At 58.0% G+C, this 23,129-nt stretch overlaps 2 protein-coding genes across 7 annotated transcripts; both read left to right on the top strand.

Annotated features, from left to right (window-relative positions):
• The first annotated feature begins 1,006 nt into the window (after positions 1–1,006).
• Positions 1,007–4,544, top strand: CRYBB1 (crystallin beta B1). Its single transcript, XM_071444902.1, has 5 exons — positions 1,007–1,236; positions 1,974–2,092; positions 3,632–3,764; positions 3,888–4,030; positions 4,364–4,544. The coding sequence occupies exons 1-5, from the start codon at positions 1,096–1,098 to the stop codon at positions 4,542–4,544; spliced, it is 717 nt and encodes a 238-aa protein (XP_071301003.1). The 5' UTR covers positions 1,007–1,095.
• A 1,026-nt stretch (positions 4,545–5,570) lies between these two features.
• On the top strand, positions 5,571–23,109 carry TPST2 (tyrosylprotein sulfotransferase 2). Of its 6 annotated transcripts, none has more exons than XM_071445270.1 (8): positions 5,623–5,690; positions 9,245–9,321; positions 13,150–13,215; positions 17,689–18,591; positions 20,033–20,231; positions 21,076–21,126; positions 21,242–21,290; positions 22,558–23,109. In XM_071445270.1, exons 4-7 carry the CDS (start codon positions 17,756–17,758, stop codon positions 21,269–21,271), a joined length of 1,116 nt encoding a protein of 371 aa, XP_071301371.1. In that variant the 5' UTR covers positions 5,623–5,690; positions 9,245–9,321; positions 13,150–13,215; positions 17,689–17,755; the 3' UTR covers positions 21,272–21,290; positions 22,558–23,109. The 6 variants fall into 6 exon arrangements, with proteins under 6 accessions (XP_071301370.1, XP_071301371.1, XP_071301376.1 ...); XM_071445271.1 differs by lacking the exon at positions 5,623–5,690 and adding an exon at positions 7,044–7,098; XM_071445269.1 differs by lacking the exon at positions 9,245–9,321 and having other exon boundaries at positions 5,571–5,690.
• The last annotated feature ends 20 nt before the right edge of the window (positions 23,110–23,129 follow it).

Genomic DNA, 23,129 nt, shown 5'->3' with positions numbered 1-23,129 from the left:
TCTGGCATCTCCAGAGCAGCGCTGCGGGCACGGGGCGATGCTCAAAGCACCTGAGAGGTTCAGTGTTTGGAGGGGGCACCGGGCACGGCGGGGCTGGGAGCGGGGTGTCCCCGCGGGCCCGGGGCCGGGGCGCTGGCCGGGGGAGGTGTTCCTGAGCCGGTGCCGGCGCCGGCCGGGCCGTGCCAGGGCTATATATGCCCTGCCGGGGCGGCCGCACGCGGGGCAGCGGGTGCCGGGCGCGCTGCAAAGTGGCACGGTCAGGTCTTCTGTTGTGCCGGGGGCACAAAGGAAAGTGCTGGGTTCAGCGGCTGGGCACGGGGCCGGGGAGAGGCTTCCAGCTCGCCCAGCGCTTTGCAGGATGTGATGACTGGGCGGCCGCGCAGACACTGATGAGCTGGCAGTTCCTTTGTGAGCCCGCCCGGGGGTCTGCCCTTGCCAGGCTATAAAGTGGGGGCCTCGCGGCGCCCCGAAACACAAGCCCGCTCACTCCAACAAGAAGCAGCAGCTGCCCAGGTAAGAGGACAAAGTCCCCGGACACCGGGCTGCAGAGGACCCGAGGTGGGGAGAGGGAAACTCAGGGTCTAAGCCGTGGCCACCGCTGTGGTGGTCGCGTCTGGGAGCACCTCTGTGCTCAGCATCCCACCGCCCTCCACTCCCCGGGGAGCTGCTGCTGACACTGACCTGCGGGGCCGCAGCAGGGTGCCAGCTGCAGGGCCCCAGCAGAACAGGGCTGTCCCCTTCCCACCCCTCACACGCTGCCCCGGCGCCCCCCGGGCTCCCAGTGCACCCCGTGCGGGATGGCCCCGGTGCCTGGCACAGCATCAGGCCCCATCCCTGGGCACTCCAGGACCATGCTCAGGGCTCTCCTGACCACAGGAGGAGAGTGTGGACTCCAAGACCTCCTGTGATCCCCTTGGTGAAGGCAGGATCCTTTCCTGTGCCTGCTGGAGAACCTTCCAGCAGCTCCTCTCCTGGCCCTGCCCACCCACCCCATGCAGATGTTACCCTTCCTGGGGTGGGTAGTGGGTGCCCACATCCATTCCTCCCTCTAACCTGCTGCTGGTGCCCTGTCACAGACTTGAGCCCACCACCGCGATGTCTGAGACCACAAAACCCGCTGCTCCCGGCCAGGCTGCGGATGACAAGGAGAAGGCAGCTCCTGCTCCAACCCCATCCCTCGACCCTGCTCCTGTCGCAAACAGCAAGGGCGAGGAGCCCTCCCCAGAAGCCTTCAGGGTAAGCCCTGTGGCTCCCCATGTGTGCAGGGACATGCTCCGGGCTGAGGGACAAGGGCAGGAGGAGATTGTTCCAGGGGGAAGGACTGTGGAAGTGTGGGCGATGCCATCCCTGCTCTGTCCCTCTGACAGCAGGCTCGGGATTTGGGCAGCTGCTGCAGGAGGAATGGTCTGAAGGTGCCTTGGCCAGGACAGCTTGTTGGGGACCACAGGCTTGGGAAATGCTCTCCCCTGGGTTGTGGTGTCAGGGCTGGCTGCTGTCACCCGTTCCCTCTGGTCACCGCCTGCATGCAGGGGTCCTGCGGGGAGGTGGAGGGGACACTAGGGGTGACAAGGCCAGCACTGAAATGCCACAGTGATGCCAGCATGCCACTGAGGCACTGCAGCAGGGCTGGCACGGGAGGGTGAGTAATGCAAGGGTTCCGGTGACACCGTGCCAGGCTGAGGAGGCCAAGGTGCAGACAGAGCACCTGGAGAAGCAGCTCCTTCCCACCAATGTGGGCACCAGCAGCAGCAAGGGCAGGATGAGGCCATCTTGGAGCAGGAACAGCTGTTGGGGCATGCCCATGCACAGAGCCCAGCTCAGCACGGGCGGGCACCAGATACAAGAAGCTGCAGGAAGGCTTGGAGAGCCGAGGGGGACACACGGAGCAGAAGGCTCGGGCACTGGTCACCCAGCACCAGCCTGCCCTCCCTGAGCGTGCCTGTCCTCACCCAACCCTTTCCTTGCATCCCCAGATTGTTGTCTTCGACCAGGAGAACTTCCAGGGCAGGCAGATGGAGTTCACCGCCGAGTGCCTGAACCTGGCTGACCGTGGCTTCGACCGGGTGCGCAGTGTCATTGTCACCTCTGGACCGTAAGTGACCCCAGCCACAGAGGGGGCTGTGACCTTGGGGATGTTCCTGGTGGGTGGGGACACAGCCCTGGGCACAATGTGATGTTCAGGATTTCCCTGCTGCCTGGGCAGAGCGCAGCAGGGCCAGCACAGGAGCAGAGCGGGCATCCCGGGTCTCCTTCGAGGAGGACAGGAGGGCCAGGATGGGTGGGAAGGATGCCAGGGCCACATGCAAAGCAAAGGGCACCACAAGCAAAGCCAAGGGCTGAGGAAACGTGTCCATCATTTCAGCCACCTGGAGCTGTCCATGGAACACAAGGGACCTGCAGATTTTAGAGAAGTCAAGGTGAAATGAGGTGGGATCCTTGGACCAGGATGGAGCAGGCAGGGATGGGCAGGGACAAGCACCCGCCTGCACCCAGGCAACTGAGCAGCAACAAGGGGGCTGGGCAGGTTGCAAAGCCGTGGGAACAGTTGACACAGGCAGGGACAAAAACGATCCCCAAAGCAGATAACTGAGCAGACAGATGATCTCCATGTTGAAAGAGCATCCCACCGTGCCGTGCCTGGCTGGAAACAGCATGCCCAGGAATGCAGGGGGGCTGGTAGAGCTGTGAGGAGGATGCACAGGACATGGCTTGTCCTGACAGCATCCATGAGGGACACCATGCAGCACCTATGACTTTTTTATTAGGAACCCAGAATATCCAACTCTTCTTGAAACAAATGGGGGATGGAGCAGTATGGAAGAAGCTCAGATATGATACCTGGGAAGCTGCACTAGACACAGAAAGGGTGAAATTGGGAGGAGAGAACTTGAGTGTCATTGGGGTCCTTAGAAGCTTCTTGAGAGTCACCAATGGAACTCTGCACCCAAAAATGTGCTCAGGGAAAGACAAAAGCAAAACAACCGAGCTGAGCTTTAGCAGGCAGCTTGAGGCTGTGCAGCCTGGGGTACCTGAACACATCTCCTGCTAGCAGGAAAACCCCTGCTGGCATCTGCAGGATGAGCTGTTCTGCAGGGAAAGGGGAAGCAGCAAATGCAGGACCATTGTGGTGCTGGGGGCTTCTGGAGCCCCACACCCATGGCATTCCCAGCACCTCGTGGCTCTGCTGAGGAGGTGACATTGCAGCTGAGTGAGCCCCACTCCCAGCAGTGGGATGGGTGCCAGTGCTGGCTGGCGCTGGAGCAGTGAGGCGTGCGGGCGTGCCAGGATTACACAGCCCAGGCAGGAGGGACAACAGAGTCCTGAGCTGACTCTGTGGGGTCACCAGCTGTGCAGGGGTCCTGCTGCTCCCCAGCTGAGGAAGAGGAGCACTGTGAGTGCTGGTGCCTGCTGCAGGTTTGGACACTCGCACACCAGTGAGCTTCCAGCTGGGAGCCCATGGATCAGCGCTGCCTCTGCACAGGCCACAGTGCCTGGGCTGGGAGAAAGGTGGGAGCAGAGTGGTGGGGCCTCAGCCTTTTTGGAAACCCTTCCACTGTCCTGCAAGCTGGCTGAGCAGGAGGGGAACTGCTGGGTGGCCCCTGACCCGCTCTTTGCCCACCTCTCTCCCCAGCTGGGTGGCCTACGAGCAGGCCAACATGCGTGGGGAGATGTTCATCCTGGAGAAGGGCGAGTACCCTCGCTGGGACACCTGGTCCAGCAGCTACCGGAGCGACTGCTTCATGTCCATGCGTCCCATCAAAATGGTGAGTGCTGGGGAGCAGAGGGCCTGGTGGGGTCTGCCCAGGGCTGTGTGCTCAATGCCTCGCTGCAGCAAAGCTCCAGGGCTTCGGCCACACTGCCCAGCACCCTCCCTCTGTCTTCCCCAGGAGGCTGAGGACCACAAAATCTCCCTCTACGAGTCTGCTGACTTCAAGGGCAACAAGATGGAAATCCAGGAGGACGACGTGCCCAGCCTCTGGGCTTATGGCTTCTGCGACCGCGTGGGCAGCGTGCAGGTGCCCAGTGGAACGTAAGCTGGGCTGCAGTGGCAGCTGCCTCGTGCCAGGCTCCCTGTCCTCCCTAACCAGCTGCTGTGGGCTCTCAGGCAGCCAGAAAGTGGTGACATGGCTGGTTTTGGTGGCATGGCTGGTTTTGGTGGCATGGCTGTTTCTGGTGGCGTGGTGGTTTTGGTTGGATGGCTGTTTTGGGTGGTGTGGCTGTTTCTAGCGGTGTGGCCCGTCCCCCAGAGGTTGGTGGGCAGCACAGGGAGGCCACGCCGGCCCCCTGAGCACCCACCAGCCATGTGGCTGCTGCCTGGAGTGGCCGACCCCGCTCAGGTGCCCTGTGTTTTCTTTCCCCGCAGCTGGGTCGGGTACCAGTACCCTGGCTACAGAGGCTACCAGTACCTCTTTGAGACCGGAGACTTCCGACACTGGAATGAGTGGTCTGCCTTCCAGCCCCAGATCCAGTCCATCCGCCGCATCCGGGACATGCAGTGGGACCAGAAGGGCACCTTTGTCACCCCCGACGCGCCCTCCGACTGAGCGTGCTGCCTGCTAGCTACGAGTCCCGGGCCCCGTGGGGCACCCCCGCCTCCCCTCGCGCTCGCCTGCCCAGCACTTTCCTTGTACATTGCACATTCCCTGGATGTACTCTACCTTGTGAGGCAAATTAAAAAAAAACCAGAAGATTAGAACTGCTCGGGGGTCGGTGTTGCATGAACCGCTCGCTCGGGATGTGCCAGCCTTGCGCTGGAGCCGGGTGGGACACGGTGGAGGGGGGGTTTGCCAGGGAATTGGTGTCATGCAGGAACTCCCCGTGCTGGGGCTGGGACACAGGAGACCCTCGGTGTGGGGAAAGGGGGTGGCAAAGGCTCTGCAGCCTGACCCCACCAGCCCCCGTGGGGACCCTCTCACTTGGGGGACTCGGGGTGCCCCGGGAGCCGCGGAATCAGGGCAGGTTCCTGCCTCTGTCCACAGAATGAGGACGGGTTCCCGGCTCTGTCCACGGAATCAGAGCGGGCTGTGGGCTCTGTCCACGGAATCAGGACAGGCTCCTGCCTCCGTCCGCACCTGCAGGATCGGGGGGCTGCGAAGGGTCCTGGGTCCCTGCCCGCAGGATCCATCTGGGCACTAATTAACAGCCGAAATTGCAGTTAATCAAAGACCGATTCACTTTCAAGGAGTTTTATTTTTCCCCCTCTCGGATGCTGTTCCTCCCCACCGGGCACTTCTTTGCGGCCTCATTCCCCCTTCCCATCCCGTTGCCTCCCGGTGGGGCACCTCGGGTGGCATTTCCCTGCGCTCCCACGCCGCTAATTAGCGACGGCGGTAATTAATTACAGCCATACCAGTGACGGCAGGGCGCTGCATACAGGCAGCACCGGGACAGGGGCGGGCACCGGGGATAACGGTGAGGCCGCGGGCAGCGCGGTGCGGAGCGCTCCCGGCGACTGGCGGGGAGGGCTGCGGAGCCACGGCCGGTACCGGCAGGGGGACGGGCAGGGACGGGGCTTGGGGCTCGGTGCCGCCCGGTGCCGCCCGGTGCCGCCCGGTGCCGCCCGGTGCCGCCCGGTGCCGCCCGGTGCCAGGCGCGCGCGGCGCACGCGCGGAGCGGCGGGCGGGGATCCCGGCCCCGCGTGCGCGTGACGTCGCCGCGTCTCGCGCCGCTCCGGGCCGGCGGCGGCCCCGGTGAGTGAGGGGGGGGGGGGAGCACGGGCACCGGGAGCAGCGGGGGGAGCGACCCGGCCCGGGAACAGCGTGTGCCCCCGCCGTTTGTGCCCCCAGCCCCGCCGGCTGGCAGGTGACAGCGGGCGGGCGGTGCCCGGTACCGGCGGGCGCTGCCTGGTAGCGGCTCGGGGCTCGGTGGGTGGCGCGGACGAAGCGAACGGGGCGCGGAGCGGCGGGGGATGCTCGGTGCGCAGTGCGGGGCGTGCGCGGTGCGCGGTGCTGGGGACACCGGGCGGTGATGCGTGATCGGAGCGGTGCGGGGTGTGCGGTGCTGGGGGACACGGAGCGGTGCGGGGTGTGCGGTGCTGGGTGTGCGGTGCTGGGTGTGCGATGCTGGGTGTGCGGTGCTGGGTGTGCGGTGCCGGGGACGCAGAGCGGTGCTCGGTGTTCGGTGCTGGGTGCTCAGAGCAGTGCTGGATGCCCAGGACAGGATGCTCGGTGCGGGGTGGTCAGTGCAGGATGCTCAGTGCTCAGTTCAGAGCGTGATGCTGGGTGCAGGGTGTGCTGAGGTGCCCACAGGGTGCTCAGTGCACAGAACACAGTGCAGAATGGGCACGGCAGGTGGCACAGAGTGCTCAGCGCAGGGTCCTCCTCCTACCTTTGTCCTCCCATTCTGCTCTTTGGCTCACGGTGCCCTCTCCCCCCTCCCGTGGCTCCCCTCTGGCAGCCCAGCATCAAGCTGTGCCCCCATAACCTGAGCACTGCCATACACAGAGCCGCCCATGGGCTGGGGCTGTCCATCTGTCCAGGTGTCCAGAGCTCAGCCAAGGTTGGGACTGCCCTTCTATACCAGGATGAGCCTGATGGCCTGGGCAGGGTCGGTGCCCAGTGAGAGGCTGCACCTGTGGGTCTCGGGCAGCATCAGCCTCTGCTGAGGCTTGAGAGGTATTGGCAGCACCTAGGTCGGGGTGGCTGTGGGATGTGGGTCCCTTGGCAGGGGGGCAGACGGGCTCCTGAGCAGCTGTGTTGGCACCTTGCAGCCCACACAAAGCACTGGCACTCTCCTGGCAGTGCCCATCTGTTACTGTGCCCTGTGTGGCAGGGATGCGACACCCACGCTTTGTCCAGCTCAGGTTCCTTGGGACTCGTGGCTGGAGTTGCTGGAAATGGAGCCAGCAAGCATGAGCTAGGCTGCCCTCCGGGGCAGGCAGGGGATGGTTTGCATGGTTTGCATCACAGAGGCCTTTGCTCTGTCCCTCTCTGTGTTTGTTTGCGTGCTCAGGCTCTGTCCAAAAGTCATCTCACAGCTTGAAACCCCTTCAGACACCTCCTTGTGCCAGGCCCCGCTGGCTGCTTGGACTCGGTTCGGGAGGGGAGTCCCCCCTCAGCACAGCCGTGCTGCTCCCTCCTGCTCAGGCACCGAGCAACGGTGAGTGGGGAGATCCCAATGATGGGTGCCAACAGGTTTCCAGATTTGCCCTGTGTTTTGTGGGGATGCTGTAGGCTGCTCGTGAGGAGCTGTCAAGTGCCAACACGGGCGCCTGCAAGCGGGGTTTGCCATCACATGCCGGTGGCAGCTGGTGCCCCGAGGCTGCTGCATGTGGCACCACAGGAGCAGCTGTGCTGCAGAGCCTGAAGGGAGCCCAGGGTCTGTGCGGAGTCACATGAGGGAGACAGCCTGGAATTTAGGGAACAGCAGCTGAATTGGGCACTGTGTGAGTCCTCCCCAGCATCGCCCACAGCAGCTGGCATTGGGGCTTCACTGTGGGGGGATGTGGCAGGCTGAGGCCTGGGGTCTCTGCAGGAGGCTGGTGGGCTCACCAGCATGGTCAGGCTCATGCCATGGCCATCCTCTGCCTGTAGGTTTTACAAACGGTATTAGTAATTTCTGCTGCTATTTTAAGGAGATTTTTCCAAAGACAGTTTGCATTCCGGGTACGCTGAGCCTTTGGGGATGTGTGGGATGGCAGGAGCGCTGTTAAAATGCGGGAACTGTCAAGAAGATTTTTGGAGAGAGAAAACAAACCCCCAGCAGGTGGTTTTATTTGGCACTGTGCAGATGTGCCTTGTGATGAATTTGTGATGCCTTGAGGAGCCTCAGGCTCATGCCTCAGCCGAGCACGTTTCCCTCCAGATTCCACAGGCAGCGGGCACACAGAGCCCAGGAGAAGCTTGCCCTGGTGTTGGCTGCCTGCTTTGGTTCACTCTGTTTTCCAAGCCCTGTCTGCCTCCAGAATTCCTGCAGGAATTCTCTCAAAGATTTTCCCTCTCAAGGTGAATGATGCCTTTTTTGCCCCCTTTTGGTCCCCAGTCCGTGCTGTGGTGCCTCACGGTGTGGGTTGCAGGCAGGAGGGTGGCCCTGCCACAGGAGCCCCTTGTCCCCTCCCAGGGACATCAAACAAGAGCAGCAGCGGGGGTTGCTCAACACACAGCATTCGGAAATGAAGCAAGCAGCTGCTTCCCACTCTGCACTCCCAGGCAGTGACCCGAGAGTGAGACTGAGGGCTCTGCAGGGGCTGAAGCATGCAGGTGCTTCTCCACGGAGGAACGGCCACGGGCATGTTGGTTCTGGAGCCACAGGCTGCTGTGCTGGGGCAGGGGAAGCTTTTCCTGCACTCCTGTTCCTGCTCGGTGCTGGGAGGGACCCTGTGGTGTGAGCAGCTGTTGCCAGCAGTGGCTGAGCTGCAAAGGGGGTGGGATAACAGCCACCCCCCCTCGGGCAGCTGTGCTCACAGCTGGCTGTGAGCCAGCGTGGCTGGGTGGCACTCAGGGCATGGGCACAGGCCTTGGTGGCCCAGTGTTTGCAGATGCAAGTGGCAGCAGAGGAGGAGCAGGGCTCCAGCTGGGCTGGTGCAGACAGGAAGGAGCTCGGATGTGCTGTTCTGGGTGCTTTGGCTGACGAGGCAGCAGCGGCGCAGGCTCGGAAGGAGCCGGTTCCGTTTCTTCCATCGGTGGTTTCACAAGGGCTTCACCCCTGCCAGGGCCTGGGAGTGGTCACTGCCCGTCCTGGCTGGGGCTGGGAGTGGGAGGCCGCAAACACACATGGCTGAAGTGGGTGCTGGTGTTTCCCAAAGTTTCTGGCTTTGTGGAGACACCAAATACTTGCCTTCATGGCATCCATTGTGCTGAGCATGGCTGGACATTGCTGGAGATCCTGGGGCTGGCCTGTGCTTGGGTCTGTGCTCCTGAGGGAGCTGCAGGAAACAGGACAAGAACGAGCAGAGGAGCTGGGGAAGATGGGGAGCAGTGTCCCCTCTCCCATCCCTGCCTACAGGGTGAGCAGTGGCACCTCCATCCTTGCTGCCCTGCCCTGCCCTCAGGCAGTGCTCCCAGGGCTGCTGCTGCTGCATGGGGAAATAAAACACTTTGATTTTGTTTCTTAAGCAAATTTGAGGTTTTGGGGTTTGTCTTGCAGAAACAATTTTTTATTTGCAGATCCTGATCTTTGTGCATGCAAGAATGGAGCTTGTTGAGACTTAGGGTTTGGCGTGTGGATTGGGAAAATATTTTTTGAAGATACTTGGTGTTTTTTCTAGCAGTTCCTCTGACTTCTCTTCCTCCCTGTTGTATGGCAGGCTCTGACCACCCACATTCCTGCAAGGGAATATTTGTGCAGTTTTGTGAGGGAAGAGCTGTGTTTGCATCAAGCATGGTGAGTGAACAGGGGGGCTGCAACCCTCAGCTGCCCAGTGCCCCTCTCCCGTGGGGATTCCCAAGACATACCCTGGACGAGGGCTGAGAGTTGGAGGGACCTGATCAAAGGCATGGAGAGGAATCATAGAATCATGGAATGGTTTGGGTTGGAAGGGATCTTAAAGATCTTCTAGTTCCACCCCCTTTTGCAGGCAGAGACACCTTCCACTAGACCAGGTTGCTCAGAGCTCCATCCAGCCTGGCCTTGGACACTTCCAGGGATGGGGCAGCCACAGCTTCCCTGGGCAAGAGGAGCTGGGGGAGAGCTCAGTGGTTTCCCAGAGCTCCTTCCTCCAGCAGAACAGTGGAGTCACTGGTCAGGGCACAAGGGGAGCCAATGTGGGAGTGTCACCATCAGTGGACCTGTGCTGGCTTTGCCTTTGTCCCCCTGAGGCAGCAACTACAGAGTAATTAAGGAAGGCTGAAGTTCTGTGGGTTAATTAAAAGTCAGGAGCTCTCTCTGAAGTGCAGAGCTCGTGTCCCATTTCAGCACAAGTGTGTCTGACGTGCCTGAGCCTTGCTGCGGTGCGGGCACACGGTGCCAGGTGCTGGGGAGTGGGTAGGTGCCTCCATCCCTGGGTCCTGCCAGCAGCTTCCTCCTTGGGCATTCCATAATTAATCTGCCACTCTGGGCTGAAGGCTGTGTCCCTGCCAGGCTGGCAGGGTGAATGCTGAGGTTTCCATCTCCTGATGATAAAATGCTGTCGCCATGCTTGGAACGAGGGATGGGTGGAGGGGAGTTACTGTAAATTGGTGGGATTTTTATTGTTTGAGGAACACTGTACCACTGAGCAGGATAATAAAATGTTTTGCTAATCGTAACAGCCTTGAGGCGATAAACCAACAGTCTGTTTGTGCTGTGAGATGTCTGTGGATCCTCTGCTGATGTGATTTAGAGCCTGTTGGAGCTGGCTGGCACACAGTGCCCCTATCCCTGGCTGGGCTCTTTGGGATACTCGGCTGGAATGATTGGTGTGGCTCAGGGCTCTCACCTCGCAGGCTTATCTGAGCCAGAAAGTGTTTGCAGCTGGCGCACGCTGCCTTAATCCTCAGGGCAGCAGGTTCTGCTGGTTTATTTTTATAGGTACTCAGCAGTGAGAAAAAATTCCCCTCTGCCCCCTGAGCTTGTTGGGTGTTAAGAGGCAGCTGGAGCAGCCTCTGTGTGCTTTGGGTGCTGAGGTGGCTGCTTGAACACTCATCCCTGAACTCTTTTGACTGTTATTTTTCCCTGGGGTGATGGCGGCGGTGCAAGTGTAAACCACAGGGCTGTCAGTGCTTTTTGGGGTTTTTTCCAAAGGACACAGAACTCCAAAGTGCTCCAGACCCAGGTGTTTTTGTTGGGATTGGTTGTGTTTTCACTGGAATTGGCCTCTGTTCCAGTGGATGCCCTGGGTTCATGACCTGCAGTGCAGCTTCAGTTTGAGTCACCAAACCCGTCCTACTCTCAGTGGTGCTGCTCTTGCCACGTGGAGGCTGACAGCAGCTTATTTTTTGTTGTGGAGTTTTTTTTTTGAGTGCTGCAGCTTAATTTTCATATCTTCTCTCCAAGGCTTAGGGCCATGGCACACCTGCAGCAGAGGTAGGTGCAGAGCCCCTGTCCCACCCCTGGGGTGGGTGGGTTGGACTCTGTTCCTACTGTCTCATGGGATCGATCCCAGTCTGGGCAGTGCTGGGGTGGAGGAGCACGAGCTGTGGGTTGTGCAACAGGGCTGACACTGCACTCAGTGACCACAGCCACCCCCGTGCTGCCTCTGTGTGCTCCTGGTGGAGATTGGGGCTGGCCCCATGCTCCATGCCCCATGCCCCATGCTCGCTGCATTCCTGTCCTGCTAAGAGAGATACTTGGGAAGTGTTTGGAAATTGCTAGCAGGAGCATCCAGGGGGAGCAGAGCTCTCATCAGCAGTGCCAGCGTTGGACTGAGCTCAGGTTGGGATGAGGCAGTGGCCCTCAGGCAAGCTGTGTTTACTTTTGTAAATGAACTGGAGACTATCTATCAATTCAGTAATTAAATATTGCTGATTTGTAAAGATGTGAGCTGGATATGTTGGGACATTTCTTGCTGACCACAGTTTCTGCTGCTGTTCCGCCACAGGGGCGTCTGCAGATCCTCATCCTTTTATTAAGCACCAACAAATTGACCTCAAATTTTCCAGGCCACACCTACATCTTTTGGGGAGGCTGCACTTAATGACACTCATTTCTGGGAATGGTTTAAAGAAAAATGCAGCTTTAGATCACATGGGGCTTCTCATAGAAACATAGAAACTGTTTCTGTGGTTGCTTGTAACACTTTTAACAAATGGTATTTCCTCACTTCTGAGAGTGCTGTGCCGGTTCCGCGGCTGTTCTGGGGGTGGTTTTTACCCGTTCCCAGCACAGGTGCCAAGGTCAGGGGTTTGACTCAGGGGTTTTGGTTGGGTTTCGGTCAGAGCTGCTGTTGGAGCCCAGCTGGTGGTGACGCCCTGCACAGCATCAGGAAGGAAGTCACAAACAAGTGCGTCTGTGTGTCCGTCCGTGTGTCTGGGCCTGGGCAGGATCTGGAGCCGTTTCCGGAGCAGGGTGAGTTGGGTGGGCTGTAGGACCACCTCTGTCCCTGCACCTCAGCACTCGGGGCACTGCAGAAGCACATCCAGGGATGCAACTGCTGCTGCGTGGAGCTGCAGCCTGGTCTGGAGCTGGAATCCTGTAGTCCATGGAGGCCAGGCTGAGCAGGAAGCCTCGCAGGGAAGCGCCTGCAATGCGGATAAGCCCTTGCAGAGTTCCTGCTGGGTGGAGTTTCCCTCTGGTTTCTCTTTAGTGCTGAGGCGGAGGGGCCGGTGACACTCGATGGCACGAGAGGAGACTGGAATAGCCATTAGTGTCACTACTGGAAATGTTCTCAGGAACTTCCTACAAGGCCAGGACCTGCTGCACAGCCAGGGGGAGCTGACTGGGAATGTCCCAGCAGCAGTGACCCCAAGATGGTCCCATGTCCATGCTGTGATCCTGGGAGCAGAGTGACATCTGGTGATCCGCCAGCTCCTGGCCCCTTGGGGTGCTCTGCTGCAGCTCCGTGACCCAGACTGTCCCCAGGATGCTCTGTGCTTGCAGGATGGCTCCAGCCAAGGCTGCTGTGCACCTTGGCTTGGAGCAGTCCTTGTGGGAAACCCAGTGTCCAGGGGTTTGATTCCCAGCCTGGAGGGATTTCCACGTTGTGCAGGGCTAGTGCTACTGCCTTGGCAGGTGGTGAGGCTGGAGAGAGCTTTGTTCTTGGGGCTGGAGCCAGGAGGTCCTGCCAGGCCTGCAGGTCCTCTGGGCTCTGTCTCCTTTCACTGTCACTGATTTGGGGCTCTGGTCATAGTCTGACGTGTGCCTGATTTCAGCATTTGCAGCAGGCGAGTCTGGAGCTGCTTCCTCTGGTCAAGGCTGTTGTGCTGGCCAGTGTGTGCTGGAATTGTGCCCAGCTGGATTGTCATCCCCTGGGCTTTCAACATCCAGGCTGCTAGGGTCCCCCTGAGGCCTCTCTCCTTTCCAGGAGGCTGCATTTCCTAAAAGAGCAGCTGCCCTGCTGCTTCCCTCTGTGTGTCCTGGCTTGGCTGTGCTCTGTGAACAGTGCTGGTGTCTCAGGGCAGGTGTGGCAAGTCCAGCTGCCAGTGCTGACCATGAGCTGGGGCCACCAGCTCCAGCAGGAACACCTTTCCCTGGGGCTCAGAGGAGGCTGTGGGGAGGAGGGGAAGGTGCTGAGGAGGGGAGTGGATGTGTGTGCTAAATGAACAAATCAACACTGTGGCTTCTCTTCCCCATCAGGTGTTTTGGTGGCCACGGGTTCAGCATGAAGCTCAACTAGAAGCACCATGACCGTACGGGGAAAAGGTAAGAGCAAGCTGCTGGATGTGTGATTCCCCTGGGAGGCTGGCTGGCTGCTGCACATCTGTCTCATGAGATTGCACATCTGTCCACACCACCACTGGTGCCCCATTGATCCTGTGTTGCTTTCACAAGCTGGCACGACACAGTGTCAGCCTTCTTCATGCTCAAGTCCCATCAGCATGGGAATATGGAGGACTTGCTGCCTGTAGGACCTCTTGTCACTCTGCTATCACGTCCCCACTGGTCCCCATCCTGCCCCACACTCTGGGTGCCAGCCTTACAAGGCTGATTTTAGTGCTCTGCCTAGGGGTAGGGTTAGGGTTACACCTAGGGGTAGGGTTAGGGTTACACCTAGGGTTAGGGTCTTAAAAACCACAGAGCCCAGAGCTCCTGGCACACTGCAGCTGCAAAAGGCATCCCAAGGGGAACACAAAACTGCCACAACATGCCTTCCTCCACAGCTTCTTCCTTGGAACCAGCCTTAGCCCCCTGATGCTGGCCAGGGACATAGCCCCTGCCCTTGTGTGACATCCCTGTACTGCCGTGTCCAAGCTGTACTCAGGGGTTTCAGCCCTGGATTGCTGCTGGTGCTTTGCTTTCTGCTCCCATGTCATCATTCCCTGCCAGAGTAGCCTCTGAGAGCTCCCTAATCCTGCTCAAGTGGGAAGCTCTCAGAACCAGCTTTTGGGCATTTGAAAGGGTGTTGTCTCTGGAACCTAATTACACCCTGATTCCAGCACAATGTCTGCTGGGGAGGAAATGACCATCCATCTTCCCTCACAGACTAATGAGACCCATAAATTTTAGGAAATTCTCAGTGGAGAATCTCACAAAAGAGCTGAGGACCAGCTCTGTCTCATTGTGCCATCTACACGTCCGTATCTGCCTTGAAGTTTCACCTTGTCTCAAATGAAGTCTTTCTCTTGGGAGTACATACCCTCTAACACTGCACTTTATTAGCTTTAAAAAGTGCTTCAAAAAGAAACCTCAGGACTTAAGAACTCATTGATGTTCTGTTGCAACATTTATTTAAACAGGCAATTTGGCTAAGATGGCCTAAACAGACAGGGAACAAATCTTATGGTTAAGTCTATGACAACAACAAAAACAAAATTCTGTCCCAGATCACAGCAAGAGCTCTGAGCAGCATTTCTCCCTTACATGGGAGTGTTTTAATTATGCAGCTGGAAATTAAAATTCTATAAACTGCTGGTTTTATTCAAACAGCAGCCCTTTATCACATCTGGGCACTGTTCACCGAAGAGCTTACTCTAAGAACAAGGGAACAAAAGCAGAGGAAAAGCAGAAAACTGAAGCCCAGCACAAGTCACTGACCCAAGAGTGCAGGCACGCCTGTGGCATGAGCAGCAGTGAACACAAACTCTCTGGGGCACTGCCTCAGACAGCAAAGAACTCCCCCAGGCACTAGGTAGATAGACAACAACTATCACACTCTGTATCCAAAAAAATCACAGAAACAAACAGAACCTTTTAATCACGTTTCCAGAAAGCTAACACTGCCCAGGCAGCAGCCAGAGCCCAGCCTGAACGGGCTCCGGCCTTCCCAGTTCTCAATGCCAATCATTCACAGTCTTTGTGAGGGGTGAGCGTGAGTGTGCGCGGGTGCGAGCAGGTGTGCGAGAGTGTGAGCAGGTGTGCGAGAGTGTGAACGAGTGTGCACAAGTGTGAGCGGGTGTGCAAGGGTGTGAGCGGGTGTGAGTGGGTGTGCGTGAGTGTGAACGAGTGTGAGCGGGTGTGCACGAGTGTGAGCGGGTGTGCAGGAGTGTGAGCGGGTGTGCAAGAGTGTGCACAAGTGTGAGCGGGTGTGCAAGAGTGTGAGCGGGTGTGCACGAGTGTGAGCAGGTGTGCACGGGTGTGAGTGGGTGTGCAAGGGTGTGAGCGGGTGTGAGTGGGTGTGCAAGAGTGTGCACGAGTGTGAGTGGGTGTGCGAGAGTGTGAGCGGGTGTGCAAGGGTGTGAGTGGGTGTGCGTGAGTGTGTGTGGGTGTGCACGGGTGTGCACGAGTGTGAGCGGGTGTGCGAGAGTGTGCACGAGTGTGAATGAGTGTGAGCAGGTGTGCGAGAGTGTGAGTGAGTGTGACCCAGCCACGCTCTGGGTGTTGCTCAGCCCTCCCAGCCCATTGGGCTGATCCCAGGTGATCCCATGGACAGGTCTGTCCCATTCCAGCCCTATGGGGCCCAGGGAGGCACTGCTGTGCACGGGGGTGATCCCAGGTGATCCTATGGACTGGTCTGTCCCATTCCGGCCCTAAGGGGCCCAGGCAATGCCGTGTAGGGGGTGATCCCAGGTGATCCCATGGACAGGTCTGTCCCATTCAGGCCCTCCCAGGCCCAGGCGCTGCCGTGCAGGGGCAGAGCCAGAGTTCAGAGCTCAGCAGTGGACACAGTCCCTGCTCCTGTGGGCCCCTGCCTTTCCCACTCCCCACACAGAGTGACAGCTTCCCATGTTGGTGGCGTTGGGTAGGAGCACTGAGGGTTCAGTCCCCAGGGACTTTCAGAATCCCAGGATCATTCAGGTTGGAAAAGCCCTCCCAGACCATCCAGCTGGAGTCCAACCTGTGCCCGGTCCCCACCTTGTCACCAGCTCAGAGCACTGAGTGCCACATCCAGGTGTTCCATGGACACCTCCACGCATGGGGACTCCACCACCTGCCTGGGCAGCCCCTCTCAAGGCCTGACCTCTGTCTCCATGAGGAAATTCCCCCTGATGCCCGACCTGAACCTCCCCTGGCACAGCTGGCAGCCCCATCGAACACAATATGAGAGTATGAGAGTCCCTTTGTTCCCGCCGGAGCTGCTGGAGCATCTCGGTGGGAACTGCTCCCTGTCAGCTGGTTCTCCTGGAGAACAGAGCACTTCTGTGCTCCAGCCTCCTTTCATGATTAGCCTTTGCTGCTAATTAGCCTGTCTTGGTCTGCATTGCCCTAATTATTCCACTTGGCCCTAAATCCTGCCTGCTCCTCTGCCATCCATTGAAATGGGTCTTGTGGCATTTGCAATTATTTTGGGGTGAATATTTGAATATATTTACATGACAGAAACAGATGAAGAGAGCAGGAAGGAGCAGCACTTGTCTTGTTAATGGCCCTGACTCTGCTTGGTGCTGCAAAAATGCCAGAGCTGTTGGATGTCCCTCTGATCTACATCCCAACAAATCCACCCCCTTTATCCATACTTGGGGATGCAGTTGAGGCTGTTTAGCTTCAGGTATGTTACCAAGCAGCTGGTCAGGGTGGACCAGGGAGTAAAGAGCCACAAAAATACTTTTGGTGGTGATGTTGCTGTGCTGTTGGGTTGTGGGAGAGCGTCCCTGGGCTGGCAGAGAGGCACTGCCTGGGCAGGAGTGGATACAAGCCAGTGGGTGGAGTCCAGGATGGTGGAGTGGGATGTCAGGGACTGGAAGGGGGGAGCAGAGCGAGTCCCTGAGTGCCTGGCAGGAGGAGCAGGAAAGCTGCCCAGCTCCAGGCTCTCTCCTGCCTGCTCCCTGCTCCGCATGGGCTGCTGCACAATGTATTCCTTCGCCGTGGGGGGAAACTCTTTTCTGGAGCAGCTCTTTGGCCTGTCAGCAAAACAGAATCCATGGACGGCCCGTTCCTTCCACTCCATTCAGCTCTTGCCCCAGCCACATAATCACAAAGAACTGGAAATCCTGGGGTGAGCCCAGGGGAAGATTGCAAAACCTGCACTCGCAACTGGGGCGGACGGGGGGGAGGGAGCGGGAAGCGGTGCCAGCATTCCCGGGAGTCCCTCCGGGCACGCAGCTGAGCTGGGCACTTGCAGAGGCTGCAGCCTTCCTGCTGGATGTCCTGCCGAGCCGTGGAAAACCCCAAAAAGTCTCGGTGCCAGATGAAGTTTCACGGATTTCTCTGTCAGGTCAGTTCCCGAGGCAGGGCAGGGTGGTGAACGCTGCGTGTGGCTGTTCACTCTCAGATGGTTGAATCTTTCAGTGTTTCATTCTAATGGTTTCTCCTTACTCAGACCCTTAAAGCTGGCATGAGAGGCTTTTGTTTTTCTCTTATTTTAGCTTCCCCTTCCCCTGTGACCTTAGGGTTAAACTAAACAAAATGTAGGGAGGATGCAGGTTGCTAGGAGGTGAGCAGTGCTGGAATGCTGACTTGGGTTTGGGAGGAATAACCACAGCTTGGGTCTGGGCTTCATCTGGGATGGAGCAGGCTCTCTGTAAAGATTTTAAGAAGTCTCTGAATATACAGTGCCCCTCCTCTCCAAAACATTCCTGGAGCTTTGCTCCAGCTGTAAACCTGTGTTTCTGGGAGCACAATGCAGAAATTCTCTCTTTGGGTGTGCACTGAGGCAGACTTTAATTACCTGCTGGGTGTAGGGCACCAAGCCTGGGAGGTGCTGATAAATGAAAGAGGTGCTGATAAGTGAAGGAGGTGATGAAATCTGGGATGGTGTCAGCATCTCATCGCTGCTGTGACAGTGCTGTTCTCTTGCAGATGCCCGTGGGGTTGGACACTCGCTAGCAGAGAGCTGAAGCCCCCAGCCTGTGCCCAGGAGAGCAGGATGCGGGTCACCACGCGCAGGGTGCTGCTGCTGCTGGGCTCGGTGGCAGCCCTGATGGTGACCCTGCACCTCGGGCAGCAGGTCCTGGAGTGCCAGCAGGTCCTGAGCGAGAGGAGGCACAGGCTGATGAGGCCGGAGAACGAGGAGCTGGTGATGGTGGATGCCAACCACGTGGAGTACCGGTACAGCAAGGACATGCCCCTGATCTTCATCGGCGGCGTCCCCCGCAGCGGCACCACGCTGATGAGGGCCATGCTGGACGCCCACCCCGAGGTGCGCTGCGGGGAGGAGACGCGCATCATCCCCCGCGTGCTGGCCATGCGCCAGGCCTGGTCCAAGTCCGGCCGCGAGAAGATGCGGCTGGACGAGGCGGGGGTGACGGACCAGGTGCTGGACGCGGCCATGCAGGCCTTCATCCTGGAGGTGATCGCCAAGCACGGCGAGCCAGCCAGGTACCTGTGCAACAAGGACCCCTTCACGCTCAAGTCCTCCGTGTACCTGTCCCGGCTGTTCCCCAACTCCAAGTTCCTGCTGATGGTGCGGGACGGGCGCGCCTCGGTGCACTCCATGATCACGCGCAAGGTGACCATCGCCGGCTTCGACCTGAACAGCTACCGGGACTGCCTGACCAAGTGGAACAAGGCCATCGAGGTGATGTATTCCCAGTGCCTGGAGATCGGCCGCGCCCGCTGCCTGCCCGTCTACTACGAGCAGCTGGTGCTGCACCCCGAGCAGTCCATGCACAACATCATGAGGTTCCTGGACATCTCCTGGAGCGACACGGTGCTGCACCACGAGGAGCTCATCGGGAAACCCGGTGGGGTGTCCCTTTCCAAGTGAGTCTCGGCTCTTTCCTCAGCTTTTCATTGCACAAAGCAGGCTACAATGGGACAGAGCCCCGTTGCTGGTGTTTGTGTGTGGTTTTAGGGGAGGAGGGACAGCACATGGTACTGCAGTGGGGTTTGTGTTCCTGAGTAAGAGATGGCTTTAATGCTCCCAATCTGTTGTACTCCACAGAACAGCTTGTCAAGCAAGGATTTCAGGAGCAGGTGACTGTTTAATCTCTCTTGACACTGCAGAAATTATTTCAGTCTCTAATTTGCAAAGAACTGCTTGCTCTGAAAAGTGAGCTCTTTAATGTCTCTTTCTCCACCCGTCCTCAGATGCCTCCTTGGTGTGATTAGTTGTGCTGCTAATGATGATGAGCTGCAGTTCTTGACAGGTTTGGGGTTGGTATTGCAGAATAAAAGTAATACCTACTAAGTGGAGGCACACCCAGCACTCCCTCCTGCCCTTTCCATGTGTAGGGGGTGTTTGCCTTCTCCCACTTTCTCTCCCTCTTTTAATGCTGTTTCTTTTCTAAATGGAGGCTTAAGTCAGGCTTAGCAAAATTTAATCAGCCATGTAAGGGAATTATCCAAGTCTCCATATCAGTTGATGGTGCCCTGGTGGTGAGGGCACAGGAGCTACGGGGGGATGTGCAGCTGCTCCAGTTTTCCAGGATGCCCTGGGAGTGCAGCCAGCTCTACTTCCCTGTTTGCTCAGAGTAAATTGGTCCAGGTTGCTTAGAGCAGGCTTTGAATATTCATAGGGGTCACCAGGTGGATCTGTGCTACAGCCCACACATCTTATATTGTTTTCCTCTGATAAGCAGAGGTGTCCTGGTGAAACCCTCTGTCCCAGTGCAGGATAGATCCCTGCTGTAAGAAAAGAGGAAGCAGTCTCAAGTTGTGCCAGAGGAAGTTTAGGTTGGATAAAAAGGAAAATTCCTTTCCTGAAAGGGTAATTAAGCATCGGAACAGAACGGTGGTAGAGTCATCATCTCTGAAGGAATTTGAAAGCTCTGTGGATGTGGCAGCTGGGGACATGGGTTAGTGGTGGCCTTAGGAGTGCTAGGGGAATGGTTGGACTCACTCATCTTGGAGGGTTTTTCCAGCCTTAATGATTCCATGATTGTAAACAGAAGGATCCAGCCTCTGGGGCTGTGGAACCCCTTGCCAGGATCTGCTTCCCCAGAGCAGAGCTGTGAGGGACAGAAACTGTGGCAACCCCATCCAAGGAAGTGCCCAAGGCTGGGTGGGACAGGATTTGGAGCAACTGGGATAGTGGAAGGTGTCCCTGCCCATGGCAGGGAGTGGGACAGGATGGGATTTAAGATGGATTTAAGATCCCATCCTGTGGTTCTCTGTGGAGGCGGCAGCGAGCTGTGTGTGAGCCCAGCACATGCGTGAAATCCAACCATTGTGTGTTTTTGTTTTTTATCTTTGTTCTCCCCAGGATAGAGAGGTCCACAGACCAGGTGATCAAGCCAGTGAACATGGAGGCGTTATCCAAGTGGATCGGGCACATCCCGGGGGATGTGCTGCAGGACATGGCCCACATCGCCCCCATGCTCGCCAGGCTGGGCTACGACCCCTACGCCAACCCCCCCAACTACGGCCACCCCGACCCCCTGGTTGTCAACAACACGCACAGAGTGAGTGGCACTGCCATGCAGGGGACAGGCCAGGGGCTCCCGAGCCCTCCGGAGCAAGGGAAGCTCCAGAGCCAGGTCGGGATGGAGCAGGGGGGGAAACAGATTCAGAGTGAGTGGCACTGCCATGCAGGGGACAGGCCGGGGGCTCCCGAGCCCTCCGGAGCAAGGGAAGCTCCTGAGCTGGGTCAGGATGGAGCAGGGGGGGAAACAGATTCACACAGGGAAAACAGAATGACAGAATGACTGACAGAATGACAGAATGACAGAATTCCAGAGGCATTCAGGTTCGGAAAGGCCTCTCAGAACCATCAAATCCAAGCTGTGCCCAATCCTCCCCACCAGAGCACTGAGTGCCACATGGAGCATGTTCTTGGACACCTCCAGGGATGGGGACTCCAAACCTCCCTGGGCAGCCCCTTCCAAAGCCTGAGCACCCTTTCCATGAGGAAATTCCTCCTGGTGTCCAACCTGACCCTCCCCTGGCACACTTTGATGCAGTTTCCTCTCTCCTGTCCCTGTTCCCTGGGAGCAGAGCCTGACCCCTCCGGCTGTCCCCTCCTGCCAGGAGCTGTGCAGAGCCACAAGGTCCACCCCTGAGCCTCCTTTTCCCCAGGCTGAGCCCCTTTCCCAGCTCCCTCAGCTGCTCCAGCCCCTTCCCCAGCTCTGTTCCCTTCCCTGGCCACACTCCAGCCCCTCCATGTCTGTTTTGGAGAGAAGGGCCCAGAGCAGGACAGAGCACTCAAGGTGCAGCTTTTTCCCTGGGAAGGCTGGGAATGGCTGACAGCAGTGACCCAAAGGTGATTCCACTGCGCCAGGGGGTCACTCCAGGTTCTCTTTCCCACAGGTTTTAAAGGGGGATTATAAAACACCGGCCAATCTCAAAGGTCACCTGCAGGTAAGAGCACCCTGAGGGTTTGGGAGTTTGGGACATACCAGGGTGTCTGGTTGCTGCTGCCTTCCCTGGGGAATGCTGGCTCAGAGCTGACCCTTCTCTTCTGGGGCTCTTCCAGGTGACTCAGAACACATCATCTTCTCACTAAGAAAATTAATGATTTCCAGGTAAGACCCTGTTGACTTAATTTTGGGATTTGGGCAAATCTGCCTGTGTTGCTCCAGGACTAGCACTTGGTTTGTGTGATTTCTGTGGATCTGCTGGGGTTCCAGGCACACTCCTGGTGCCAGGGATCCCTCACAGTCGCCTCAGATCTTCCCACACAATGCTGCTGTGTGGGACCAATTGTAAGGAATTCTTTTCCTGAGCTCTGGGAACAGGATTAAAGCTGCAAAATGAAACTCAGCCGCCTGGGAGGGTTATTGCAGCCCGTCCCCGCGGGCAGCAGGGACACATGGAATGTGTGGATGAGCTGAGCTGCTCCCCAGCTGCCTCCAAAGACGTGCCATGGACCTGAGGAAGGGGATAGAAAACAAAGGAAAACATGATGGAAAACAAAGCTGCTGCCTTGGGCTGCTGCTCCAGAGACAACTGTTGATGTGTTGGATGTTCTTCCTCCATGCTAAAGCATAAAATACCATTCTTGGTACTAAAACTGATCCTTTAAAAGCAACTTTCTGTGTACAAGCAGATGGCTGGGCTAGAAAAAGATCAGAAGCACTGAGGGAAGATCAGGAACTGTGTGTTCCCTTGTCCTGGGCTGAGAATTGGTTCCTTTCTGGCCATTTTTTCTGTCACAGGGGCTTTAAACCCTCAGTCAGGCCTTGCTGTGCTAGTCTGAGGGGATCCTGTTCTTGAGGGGATCCTGTTCTGAGGGGATTCTGAGGGATCCTGTTCCCGAGGGGATCCTGTTCTGAGCGGATCCTGTTCTGAGGGCATCCTGCCCCTGAAGGGATCCTGTTCCTAAGGGGATCCTGTTCCTAAGAGGGGATCCTGCCCCTGAGGGGACCCTGCTTCTGAAGGGCTCCTGCCCCTGAGGTGATCCTTCCCCTGAGGAGATCCTGCTCCTGACAGGATCCTCTTCCCGAGGAGATCCTTCCCTGAGGGGATCCTGCCCCTGAGGGGATCCTTCCCCTGAGGAAATCCTGCCCCTGAGGGGATCCTTCCCCTGAGGAAATCCTTCCCCTGAGGAAATCCTTCCCCTGAGGAAATCCTGCCCCTGAGGGGATCCTTCCCCTGAGGGGATCCTGCCCCTGAGGGGATCCTGCCCCTGAGGGGATCCTTCCCCTGAGGGGATCCTTCCCCTGAGGAAATCCTTCCCCTGAGGGGATCCTTCCCCTGAGGAAATCCTTCCCCTGAGGAAATCCTGCCCCTGAGGGGATCCTTCCCCTGAGGGGATCCTACCCCTGAGGTCCTGTGTTCTGTCTCTTCCAGAACGCTGCCAGTGGCCTGTTGTTGCCCGAGAAGGACGAGTGTGCAGTGGGCCCGTGGAAATCTGTTCTCCAAGCATATTGCTTGCTCCTACTGTTGCCAAATGACTGCGCTCCAGGAATGTATTTGCATTTATTTGCAAAGGCCAAACGTGCTCCACGGCGGGAACATCCCCGGCCGGTCCCAGTGCTCTGTGGGGAATGCAGCTGTGGAAACCCGGGCTCGGGGGGACGGCAGGAGATCACCTGTGCCGTGGCTGGAGAACTCCGTACATCGCGTTTGTGTCTCGTGATCCTGTTCCCCGTTCCCGGTGTGGGGAACAGCCCTCCCATCCCCGCTGTTCCGTATTCCTGGGATCGGGAAGAGCCACCCCGGTCCTGCTGTTCCCAACTCCCAGGGTCAGGAACAGCCCCCTGGCCCTGCAGAGCCTTTGTGGTGCGTGTGCCCTCCCCACAACCCCATCCCCGACCCTGCAGAGGCTATTGCAGAGTTAATATATGTCCCCCTCCCCCCCCACCACCCAAGGTGTCGGACACCATTAAAGTGTTGATTTGATATTTAATATTTTAATTATT

The sequence above is a fragment of the Agelaius tricolor genome, unplaced genomic scaffold (genome assembly GCF_023055355.1).
Source record: "Agelaius tricolor isolate 1412-34295 unplaced genomic scaffold, bAgeTri1.0.p SCAF_20, whole genome shotgun sequence".
Lineage (NCBI taxonomy): Eukaryota > Metazoa > Chordata > Aves > Passeriformes > Icteridae > Agelaius > Agelaius tricolor.
Note: the sequence above shows the minus strand (reverse complement) of the source record. Positions and strands in the feature narration are given on the sequence as shown.